General features: G+C 39.6%; 1 protein-coding gene across 1 annotated transcript; it reads left to right on the top strand.

Annotated features, from left to right (window-relative positions):
- The first annotated feature begins 7,030 nt into the window (after nucleotides 1–7,030).
- Nucleotides 7,031–9,749, top strand: LOC6564507 (transcription factor btd). Its single transcript, XM_001991885.3, has 2 exons — nucleotides 7,031–8,049; nucleotides 8,219–9,749. The coding sequence occupies exons 1-2, from the start codon at nucleotides 7,316–7,318 to the stop codon at nucleotides 9,747–9,749; spliced, it is 2,265 nt and encodes a 754-aa protein (XP_001991921.3). The 5' UTR covers nucleotides 7,031–7,315.
- The last annotated feature ends 3,521 nt before the right edge of the window (nucleotides 9,750–13,270 follow it).

The following is a 13,270-nucleotide window of genomic DNA, read 5'->3' on the forward strand; positions in this document are numbered from 1 at the left end:
TTTAGTTTCCGTTTCCGATTCTGATTCTGATTGCAATTCCGGTTTGACACGCGGCAAATTGAATAAGGCGAAACAGCTGAGCTAATCGGTGCAACCCACATCTAACCAGGCAGTCAGTGAAAGGGGAGAGTGCAAGACAAACAGACAGACGGACGGAGAGACAGACGGAGAGAGAGAGCGACAGGTCGGCAGTGGCTTGCAACGTCAACGTGTTGCAATTTGTAGCTGGACCAATTAATGTGGCATTGTCTTGTGGTCTTTTGTGTGCCAGTTTTGCGCCAGTTTTGCTTTTGACTTGGATCTGCCGCCTTCGTTTGTCCACTTTTTGCTGTCGATTTTCTGTTTTTACTTGAATGCTCCTATTTTGCAAAAGGGAATATACAATTTTCCCACTGCCACTGCCAGTGCCACTGCCACCGTTTCGATGCGGCACACAAGCAACGAACGGCGCACAGCGGGGCGTGCGGTGCAAGATCAGAGGGAATGGGAACGGGAATGGGAATGGGAAGGAGATCCCACCGCGGGGCGCTCAACTGATTATCATTTCGACACCCTATTTATATGTGTATGTATCGGCGGCGTCTCTCATTTATTTTATTTTATTTTTTGTTGTTGCAGTTCCTTAGTGGCCAGCCTGGCCTGGCCTGGCTTGGCCTGGCTTGGCTAGCTGCAGCGAACAAGTGTGCGCGAGTTTTTGGGAGATGTTTGTCAAGTGATTTCCTGGAATGTGTTAGAAACCTCTTGTTTCGGCACTCTTTCTGCTGTTTTGCGGCAGCAGCCGCATCCATCGGCTGTAAATTGATGCTGTTGACATTTTTAGTGCAAAATGCGCATGCTTCGTATTCCGAACTGGAGACCCAAATAGAGACCGCGGCCAACTGTTCTCCCGATACCCTGCAGTCCAATGGAAATGCGTGCAAGGGGTAGATTCAAGTTGGGCCACACTGTGTAGCAGCCAGAGGGAAGTAGTATATATATTATATATATATGTTCTTGATCAGCATCGATAGATTGTACATTTTCCTATATAATAAGCAGATCAAGTTTATTATATTTTATCGACTTTCGATAGCAATAAAAGATATGGCCTACCAATTGATATATGAAATATATTCATTTCGATCGGATAAATAAATATAGATTTTGTTCAAAGAATCAGCTATCAGCAAGATGCAGGGTATATTCTAGTCGCGCTCTCTCAACTTATTATTTTCTATTGTTTTTTTTTTTCGTATATTGGAACAGTTGTTGAGATTGATTTAAATGCTTGAGCCACTCCCAAATCAGGTGACAGATTACGCAATACCTCCTCCAGTTGTACCATCTTTCCGGGAATCATCTAATCAACCTGAAGCAGTGCAAAAATCGCCCAAAAGGACAAACGACCGATCGACTGATACACAATTCATGCGTAATCCAATTTTAAAGTAATTACCTCTTAAAGTTCCCGAGATCGTATAAATAAAATAATAATATTCTAGTTCTAAATAATGAATTATCTAGTTCTTATAGTCTCTTGCTTATAAAGATCATATATAATAAATAAATAAATATATATATACATATATATATATATGTGGTTTAAGGGGCTTATCTGCCTTTTGCCGTCTTCCACCTGTTGCATACTTTGGCATAAATAAACCCTTTTTGCCCATTTTTAATTTGTTCAAGGTATGCAAAACCAAAAAAATAATAGCTTAGCTATTTAAATATGGACAATTAATATCTATGCTCATTTTTAAGACCTTCTGGCCACTAAAAATATATGAAATGAGTCTTTAAAATATGTGCAAATTCTAAATATTGCTTAACCATTTCCCATTTAGTAATCTTTCTCGTTCGGTTTGTCTTGAGCTTGATCTCCTATATATATTTATATATTTTATATTTATTTATTTATATATTTATAAAAAATTTAATTTATAATAATAATAACAATAATAGTATTTAATTTTTTTAAGAATAGTTAGTTAAATATTTTATTTTTTATTTAGAGACCACTTGAATTTCGTCCGTATCAAATCCGATCGCTACATGTTATTCTTAGATTTGAAGGTCGTATCAAGAATACTTCTATAGATATATATATATATATATATATAGTTCTTACGATTGAAGATACACGTATATCTTTTTTGTGACATCGCTGAACTGTGCAATGGTGTATTTTCTGACTTTAGAGCTCAACGGCAATTGGCGAAAAAAACCCTAGATTTACCCGGTAATCTTGGAAAGCCTACGGCAGAACGGCCAAAATATTTGCAGACAGTGAAAGGATTTAAATGTGAAAATCCCATAAATCCAATTAACACAAAGCTGCATATCGGGGATGCTATACGATACGGTAAACGGTAAATGGTAACGGCAACGGTAACGGGTTAGGGTTAGGGTCTTCAATAGATTATCCTGTGAACCGGCGATGTGCAAATTTGATAAAAATTTGAGGCGACTTGTGAGTTGTTGGCCATATATAGCTACCTGATCGATCGTGGTTCAGCCAAAAAGGGGTGACGGTTGATGCACAACGTTGTTGCTTTGTTGGATTACCGCAGATCCTGTGATGCATTGATCCTTTGACTTTTCCTGCTAAGCGATCGTAAAACGTGGGTTATGCATTTATGGCCCCCAGCTCCCACCCACTGCCACCACCCATCGGCATGGTCAACGCACCAACAATATCGAACCGGGCCTGGGTGCGGTTTAATCCGAGACCACCAAAGAGATCATGGCGCGTTCATTTAATCTGCTCAGTTGGGTGCAAGTTGTTGGCTGTAGCGGAATCGCCTGGTTTGGCCGTCCTCCTAGGTAAGCGGATAATCCTTGCTGCCATTGCCGTTTGCTGGGCTGGGATTAGCATATCATTTTGGCAGAAAATCCAAGTAGACCAAGCTACAAGCTTTGTTGATTTGTTTGGCTGTTATTGCTAATCGTGGAAAAGTCAAAGGCAAAAGCCAAAAGGAAAGATAAACTTGATCTACCTGTGCGGCCGGCGAATACCTGAACTGCGAAATATATATACATATATATTATATATATATTATATATTATACATATATGTATGTTTATACATATAGTTTGAAAGTGCCTGGCAGTCCGGGACCCCGTTTAAGGAGTGGTTCAAGTGTCCTGGCTTGTCTCGTGCCAGTGTTGCTGGATTTAACTTTGGTGTTTGGTGGGCATGTTGCTGCTAATCAATTGATTAACAAAGCATTTGGGGATCGAAAGAGGTGTAACGCCTAATTCCTGAGGCAGTTGCCATAGATTGTGCACTTTTACATTGATTTATTAATGAATGTATGCAAGTCCTGTTTTACTTGTGTTTTATATGACATGTTATGGGTTGTTCTTTGGAGGTATTGGCAACTAACTCTTAACTCGTATTATCAACTTAACAACCTGCACTTTTTTCAACTATTCGGCATACTATAAACATATTTAAATTATAAAAATATTTAATTTAAGAGAAAATATTTGTATGAAGATGTTTAATTTATTATTTGAAGATATCAAAAATAATAAATAATCTAAAAAATCTACGAATGTAGAAAAATAACAGCCTATTTACAGAATTGCGTATCTTAATTCAAGCATTTGTTTTATTGAACACTGTAAAATCTGAAATTAAGAATTCGAATTTATAATCTGCTAGATTCTAGATGAGGTTCAAAATGAGTAGTTATCATCTTACGAACAAGGCTGTCTTAATAAAATATGTAATTTTAGCTAGAGATTTAATACAATTTGTGCTTAAGCCAAGAACACAAATCTATATATTTGCTCAACTTAAGCTTGTTTAGAAATTATGTGGTAATTTTTTGAAAATAATAGTAGAGTAGCTGCTCAAAGCATTTAAAAAAATATAGCTACTTTTCTCGTGATAAAATCGAGACCTCTTCAAAAACTTCGATGTGAAGAAAAATTCGATTTGGCAAAAAAAAAGAAAAAGAAAAAAAGTTTTTTCATCTGCGAAGGCTTTAAAATAATATTATATTCCAAATACTAAATATGATAAGAAATAACCAGCCATCATATCTGAGAAGCTGAGAAAACTTCACTATTAATCCATTACTCCTAAAATGATTAATTTAAATTAAATGTACAATGATTAATTTAAATTAAAATGTAATAAAAATAAATATACAACTTTTTATGGACTTTAATATTTGTTTGTTAATGTTTATGTTTTCTTGATTTCAGCATTTATTGCCTGTGTTTAAATACAAGTTTCATAATTTTTCGCACTATATTTAAGTATTTTTTTACACATTTTTCACATATGTGTATACATATATGTATATATGTATAGCCTGTCTATTGACAAAATTGTAGATTAAGTAACGTTCCACTTTAATATGTATTTGGTATCTGTATCTCTGACCCACTGGTGTGAACGGGAGCTTGAATGGGGCACATACAAACATATTTACATACATACATATGTATGTATGTACAGGCTTGTAAATGCAATGGGCGTGCAACTGTTGTTGTTGCCACTGAGGTAGACTTGCTAATTGATTACTTACTATATAAATATATATATATATATATACATATATGTATGTGTGTGTGTGTGTGTGTGCCAAGTGAGTTTGTCAGACTGGTCAACTTGAGTGTCATAAATCTTGTGGGAGCTTGAGAGCCAAAAGAGTGCCATCTGGCGCTGCTGTGTGGATAAATAAATAAATATATATATATATAAATATATTATGTATATATATATATATATTTATATATATATATATATCTATATTTATATATATATATAATATATTTATATATGCTGTGTATTGCACATAATTGAATCTTCCGTTTCTTCAAATGTGACACATGCATACATACATACATACATATTTACATACATACACACTTACGTAGGTCGTCCTTTGTGAAAGTGACGCGACTCGGCTACATTGCGTATGCGTAATGAAAGGACGCGCGCTTAATAAAAGGCACCCAACTCAGTCGCCGCCAAGGAGTAAAAGCTGCAGACGCCGGCATGGGGAAGGAGCAGCAAAAGGAGCAAGTAACAACAAAGCAACACACACGCACACACACACGCACGCACTCAAACACAGTTAAGGGCAGCTTGTGAGCATGCGAAAGAGAGATAGAGACAGCGAGAGAGCGAGAGCGAGAGTGAGAGTGAGAGAGAGAGAGAGAGAGAGAGAGACAACGAGAGCGAGAGCGAGACTCTGAAGCAGCTCTGCCAACACCGGCGGCGTTGTTGTTGTTACGCTCTGCTCTGCGGTGGTGTTTGGGTAACGCCCCTTTAAATACAGTTATTTCATTGGGCCGCGACCACAAATTTATTAGTTTTTATTGTTATTGTATTGATATTTGAATTATGTGCGCCGCGTTGAGTCTTTTTCCTTTGCTCCTCCACAAGACGACTTATTGCACATACAAACATGTTTCTTGTTTTGTTTTCTTTGTTTTTTTTTTTTTTTTAATATATTGTTGTTATATTTCGCTTTATTCCCTTTAATTGGTAGTCGTGCGATGAACATTAATATTAAATGTGGTGAAAAGAAATTGAATTTTATTGGGTCAAACTGATAAGTATGTTTTTGTGTATGCTGTAAATAAAATAGTTAACGAATTTTTAAACGAAACAAATAATAAGTTTGGCCATTTGAATTACTAATTTAGTTTGATGTATAAATTATTATACTCCAAGCATAATTCATGGCATTCAATTAAAATTCAATTTATTCAAATTGATAAATAAATAATTGTTAAAATGCGTGTATAATTATAAATAAAAATATCATAGATAAAATAAATTTTTAGGATTAATTATATTATTAATTATTAACTAACACTAGTCATTTAGCTTTGCATGTTAATATTGCATAAGTTCTTTTCACACTTGGAAAAAGACAAATTTGTTAACAATTAAAAATCAATAGAAAACGGTTAAAGGCATATTTTATAGAGCACAAATTTAAATTCAAATCTCGATTGCAATGCGTTTCTTATATAATGACAAGTTTCAACTGAAGTTCGTCGAGACAAGGCCACATAAATATATATGTTAATAGATATAAAAATAAATATAGATGTACATACATACATAAGTACATATATGGTATGAATGCTGTGTTCACCTACAAACTGATCTTTGGCATCATCATAAGAAGCAGAGTGAAGCAATATGAGCGGCTGCAGCGAAAAACAAAGCAACAACAACAACAGCAACACAGACGAGTAGTGTTCACCCAATTGCTTTGACACACAAACCCACACATAGAAATTAAAACAAAACTCCTGCGGGCCAAATAGCCTAGCAACAACAACAACAACAAAGATAACAATGCAAAAAGAAAAAGAAAACAGAGAAGAGTGTGCGCGCTAATGTGAGCGAGCGAGATAAAGAGCAAACGCTGTGGCGATGGACTAAGCGGGCGAGAGCGGAGGTAGCAACCACCAGGCGAGTTGATGGCGCACATTAGCTTGCGAGTGAAGAGCACAGCACGAGTCGCTGCTAGCGTCGCTGTCGCTGCCTGCTGCCGTCATCAGTGATTCGTTTTGTACGTTGTTAGACTCTCTCGCTGCGTTTTGGAATTCAGTCGACAACGATAATTACCGGTGGTTGTATCTCGAGCGCAGCGACTGAGGCCAAGAAGACCGAACTGAGACTGACCAACAAACACACAGCCCAACGAATCCCCTCGCGCCCTCGTCTCTACTGCCCATCGTCATCGTCGCCCGAAAAGACGAACAGCAAACAGCAAACAGCAAAAAATAAAATAAAAGAAAAAAAGTAAAGCAAAAGCGCAAAGAAATAAGCAAAAAACGAAGCCAGCCGCCAACAGTTTAAGCGAGAAGCGAGTGTGCGAACTTATTAGTGTGTACGGAATTCGAATTTGTTTTGTGTGCAATTAAATCGACTTGTGCTCGAGCGAAAATTATTATTGACAATAGCGCCGACATCGACGTCATCGCTGCATCGCACTGTGTTGATAATTATTCAAGAGAAAACAACAACAAACGACAAACAACAACAAACAACAACGAACAAACAACAATAACAGGCACAGTAAGGCTATAATTATTATATAGATGTATCTGTATCTGTGTGCGTTTGTATCTACCATAAGCAAAACAATATCTAAGTGAAAAGCGTGCCATAATTATAACAGCGAACTCAAACTGTATCAATAAACGGCAATGTGCGAAAATTGCTAAGGCAAAAGAAAAGAACAACAAAAGTAAATAAATCGGCAACGAGTCGGCCAAAAATTATCAACACCAATAAACAGCAGCAGCAGCAGCAGCCACAGCAGCAGCAACAGCAGCCATTAAAATTGCCAACATGATTGACGCCACCTGCAATTATTTGAATCCCTATGCACTGTCTCAGCCAACAGCAATACAGCAGCAGCAACAGCAGCAGCAGCAACAACAACAACAACATCAACAACAGCAGCAGCATCATCAGCAACATCAACAGCAGCAGCAGCTGCAATTACAGCAGCAGCAACAACAACAACAACAACAGCAACTACAACAGCAACAGCAGCAGCAGCAGCAACAACAACAGCAGCAGCAGCATCAGCAAGAGCAACAACAACATCAGGAACTGCAACAGCAACCGAGTCATGATTTCATTAGCGCCACATTGCTGTCCGCCTCCGCGAATGCCACAAGCTCCCCATTGGCGGCACTCTACGGCAAACAGACGAATGCATCCGTTGCCGCTGCCACAACGGCATTGCCGGCAATGAAAATGGAAATGCAATATCCGCCGCAGGCATCATCCACGGGCAGTGCATCGCCCAATTCGAGCATATCACAGTCGGCTGCCTCATCGGCATCGGTGTCGCCCAGCATTTTTCCATCGCCAGCGCAATCGTTTGCTTCGATATCCGCCAGTCCGCCGGCCGCAGGCATTATCGGTTCCTCCTCTTCGTCCTCGTCCACCGCCTCATCCTCGTCGGCAGCGGCGGCAGCAGCGGCAGCAGTTGCTGCTGCTGATTTGGGTGCTGCAGCAGTGGCAAGTGCTGCCTACGGCTGGAATACGGCTGCCTACACGGCGTTGCCAACCAGGTAGGTTCAATTTTCATTTTCGTTTCCCTTATCAATCACCCATTCGAGGATAATCCCGTTAAAGCTCTTTGCTCCGATTTGATTAACATGATTTAGATTAACATGCCGCTAATTTGTTGCCTCCGTTTTTGTTTTTTGTTTTTTGGGTTTCTTCCGTTTCCGTTTGCAGAACTCAATTTCCGTATGCGCAATACGCATCCGATTATTATGGCAATGTGGCAACAGTGGGCAGTGTTGCAGCATCGGCATCGGCCGCTTGGTTCTCGCACCAGGAGCGCCTCTATCAGCCATGGTCATCGCAAAGCTATCCCAGCTTCAATTTCGATGACATCGCCTTCCAGACACAACTGCAACGTCGCTCCGTTCGTTGTACCTGCCCCAATTGCACCAACGAGATGAGCGGCCTGCCGCCGATCGTTGGACCCGATGAACGTGGACGCAAACAGCACATCTGCCATATACCCGGCTGCGAGCGATTGTACGGTAAGGCCTCGCATCTAAAGACCCATCTGCGCTGGCATACGGGCGAGCGTCCGTTTCTCTGCTTGACGTGTGGCAAGCGCTTCTCGCGCTCCGATGAGCTTCAGCGGCATGGACGCACACATACCAATTATCGTCCATACGCCTGTCCCATTTGCTCGAAGAAATTCTCGCGTAGCGATCACCTCAGCAAGCACAAGAAGACCCACTTTAAGGATAAGAAAACGAAAAAGGCACTCGCCGCCGAGGCCAAGGAGCAGGCGGCAGCCATCAAGCTGGAGAAAACCGATAAGTTGTCCAGCGGCAAAAAGACGAAGACAACAACAGCAACAGCAACAGCAGCAGCAGCAGCAGTAGCAGCAGCAGTAGCAGCATCGACGGCAACGCCAGCGAGCAGTGTGCAGTTCAAGCAGGAACAGCCAGAGTCAGCAAGCACCTTGGGCTATGCACCGTATGCGAATCTGTATCAGCAAACAGCGGCGGCAGCAGGAGTTGCATCTCTGCCACCACCGCCGCCACTATTCCAGCCCCATCAGCAACAGAGCGATGCACCCAGCGGCGGCAGCACCAGCAACAGCTATGGGCCCTGGTGCACCACCAACAATACTTCCAGCAGCAGCAGCAGCAGCAGCGCCACCAACAGCAATACTAATAATAATCGTGCCATGGAACAGAATCAAACTACCTCAGCAAATGCCAGACCCACATCGGCTAGATCCGCAACAAATTCCAGCATTAGCAACAACAGCAACAACAGCAACAACAACAGCAACAACAACAGCAGCAGCAGCAGTAGCAGCAGCAATAGTCAGACGCAACATTATGCGGCGCTTGCCATGCAGAGTGAATCGCAGCTGGCGTCCGAGTATGGATTAACCATGTCCGGATTGGCGAGCGGGGCCAGCGAAAGCAGCAGCAGCAGCAGCAATTGTGTTAACAGCAACAACAATTCGAATGCTGCTGCTGCTGCGGCCGCTGCATATACGGGCCTCATTGCGCCCATGAAGTCGGAGTATGCCGGCAGTTATCCGGCTGAGTTTGCCAGCAGCTCTGGCTATGGCTATGCTGCACACCACCATCATGCTGCCCATGCCCACGCCCACGCCCATGCCCATGCCCAGGCGCATGCCCATGCACACGCCCACGCCCATGCCCACGCCCATCATCATCATCATCATAATGCGTGGACCGCCGCTTATCATCCGCATGCCACTGCCTAGATTAGACTTAGCATAACTGCGGATTTGTACCTTAAATCTGAATCCTTAATCCTTGTTGTTGTTGAAAAAATTATGATAACTGAAATATCGAAAGATTATGATTAGTACTTTATATATTAATGTTCTCGATTCGATCCAATTCGATTCGAAATTTTTTTTTTTTTTTTTAATGAGCGAAGTCGGTTGAAACCGCCATATTCTTGCATATAGTACATGTATATATAAATATTTATATATATATATATATATATGTGTGCAGAGAAAACACTCCCCAATAATGCATTCTAATCAATCCCAAAATGTAAACCGATATCCTCTAGTTTTTGTCTCGATAGTGACCTAAATTGTTGTTATTAAGTAAAGTAAAACCATAAAAATAATATAAAACAAAATATATATATAACTTTATGAATGAATAAAACGAAACAAAACAAAAAAAAAAAATAAAATAAAATTCAATAATACATTTAAGATGATTTTTTTTAACCACATTTTTTTTCATAGATTAAGTCAATTTTTTTTGCATGTATGTACATATTTATCCATGATCTAAAATACATATATATATATACATATATAATAATATTTGTTAATTGTCTTTAAGATAAATTATATAAACAAGAACAAAAACGCAAAAAAAAACAAGCACACAAAATTATAATAAAAAAAATTCAAAACTAAAAACCAATGTTTATTATTTAACATATTTCTGTTTATTTTTGTTGTTGTTTTATTTATACTATTTTAGCCAATTTATTTATTTGCATTAATTAGTTGCAATGCGAACTCTTAAATTGCTTGCATCTGAGTTCTGAGCAGGTGCCGCTTATTGATTTATCAAATGGGCTGACCACCTAAGGGCTAATTGGGGTAGTAACTGGGCAATATTTAGAGCCGTCGTGTGAATGACTAAATCAATTGTTTAGCCGATGTCGAAGTATCGCTCATCTGATGGGGGTAACCCATACTTAAAATTACACTTTCGCCCAACGCAGATACTTCAAAAAAAAAAATGAGAAAAAAATCAGAGAAGTAAATGGGCAGCAACAGCAAAAGCAACAGCAACAGCAACAGCAAACATAACAAAAACAAAACATCGACAAAATTAAAATTTGTTGAGCCATTAACTGACCGAAAACAGAAAGCCAAAGCAAAACATAACTACTCGTAACTTACTCGCTAGGTATTTGTATTTTACACGCAATAAAAATAAAAAATTAAAAAAAAAAAAACACACAAAAAAAAAGTAGGAAAATAAAAAAACGACTTGAAGAAAAATTAACAAATCATAACATGATCATTTATCATCATTAAAGCGAGAGTTCAGGGCCCCAATTCCAGTCGGACTTCAAGTTAAAGTCGTATTGTGGCTCCCCCTTCGGCACTTAGGCCACAGGCTAGCCACAACTCCAGTTATAAATCAATCAGATTTATTCGCTATTTAGTATGCACCGTGGGCCCAACACAGCTACGTATGTGTGTGTGTGTGTGTGTGTGTGTATGTGTTGTGTGTATGTGGTCAAGTAGGAGGTGGCTGAAAAACGCACTAAAAATAACCAAAAAATGTAGCTTGCGGTCAACGAGTCGTATGATTAACGCTCGTGTGAAGCTTTCATCCACACCTTTTGCTTACCCCAGGTGGACCCCTGCGGCTTGCCCCACCATTGTCAACTATACCGTTTGCTCAACTCGCCAGCGCATCGATCGATCAATAGTTCCACTTCTTGGCGCCCGCCCCATTTTCATTTTGATTGATGCCCCAAACATAAATCAATGCAAATGCGCCAACACCAACAAACATTCAAGATCGACCAACCGATCTTAGCGTCCCTGCAACAGGCTGTGCTTTGGGGGAATTTGGTCTTCCTTTCAGTACGGCCTTTTTGTATACCAATCGCATCTTAGTTGAAAGTTAAAAGAAGAAGTAGATATTATTAATTTTATATTTAAATGTATTCACAACTCTTTATTCCTCGATGCACTTTATAATTATATAAATATATATAAACATATTATTCCTCCTCTGATACTTACTAGGAAAACAGTTATAGATGGGAATTGTATTATTTTATATTTGATTTTTAGCATGAGCCCATAACATTCATTGAGCTTATCAATAATAATAATAAAAATGATTATACTCATCATATATTTGAGATATTGGTTGATTGGTTATTCTCAAACGAACATTAAATAGACATGTTTGAGAAATAGACAACTACTCATTTGCCGAGCCTTGCCACTGAGTGGCACTTGTGTAAGACTCAATAACTTTCTACGAATTTGGCGATAACTGACACCACCTACGATCCATAGATTGTCCATTGGAACACTTAGGGGCAGAGTTAAGATGCTCTCGCAATTATTGTCACACGTACTTAGCAATCGGGAGCGGTCGGTCCACTACATGACAGAGAGAGAGGGAGTAGAATTGGCTTTGGTGCCTGGTTTACTCGTCGAGTGGGTAAGAAGCCGCAAGAACTCTCTCGTGACACGCTTCTTCAAGTGGTGCGAGCGACTCGGTGAAATCCACTTGATCGCTCTAATTTTGATTGAAATTATAAATAATAAAAATGTTATACAACCACTTGACAGTTGCCCGGCCGCACTTTGTGTTTCATCTTACAGAGGAACGGAGACCGCCCTTTTCCATAGAATCGAGTTTGAAGTTACAGCGCACGGTCTCCTGATCCTGACAGCACCTACACCACCAGCAGCAGCAGCACCAGCAGCAACAGCAGCATTGACATCGGGACACAAGGACAGCAACAGCAAATTGAGTTGAGATTATCACTGCTTAGGCGAGTGAGCATTCTTTCATCTTTCATCTTTCATTTTTTCTTTTTTTTTTGTTGTACTAAGCAAGCGTGTCCAAGGGTCCAACAAAACATAAAATGCGCTTTCAAAGATCCTCAGACAAAGGACATGACTTAACTAGAAAATGTTTAACATTTGCCCGTGTTTAGTTTTTCACTTTTCACTTTCCTTCACCGCATTACCGCCAGGCCCTCTTTTCAGTGTTCTTTTCTCCTACATTTTTCATCATTTTTTCCTTTTTTTTTTTTTTTTTTTGGTTTCTTTTTTTTCTTCTGCTGATTGCGGTCTTTTTAGTGGGCGTGGATGACATGGTCATCGGTGATTATTAATTTATGTGCATTTGGTTTCTGTTGTTTTGGTTGTTGCTTGTTGGCTGTGTTGGCTATGTTGGCTGTCTGGTGGCTCTTTTGTTTTTGACGTTGTGGTGGCTGTTTGTTCATTTAAAAATTATTACAACATATGGTTAAGTTTTGCTTGTGGTTTACTTGCCTCGCTTGCGTTTTCTTTCTCTGGGCGAAAAAAAAAAAAAAAATAGTTTGGCAAAAACGAATACACAAGGCCACAATCGAACAGGAATCGCTTACATACACAGTATGTATAAATGTGTTGTGGTTTTGATTGAACCACCTTTGACAAGGCATTCAGTTGGCAGTTGCCATCGCTGCAGGACGTGACTAAATCAATGCCTCACACATTAAAGCATA

The sequence above is a fragment of the Drosophila grimshawi genome, unplaced genomic scaffold, assembly GCF_018153295.1.
Source record: "Drosophila grimshawi isolate 15287-2541.00 unplaced genomic scaffold, ASM1815329v1 contig_848, whole genome shotgun sequence".
Taxonomy (NCBI): Eukaryota; Metazoa; Arthropoda; class Insecta; order Diptera; family Drosophilidae; genus Drosophila; species Drosophila grimshawi.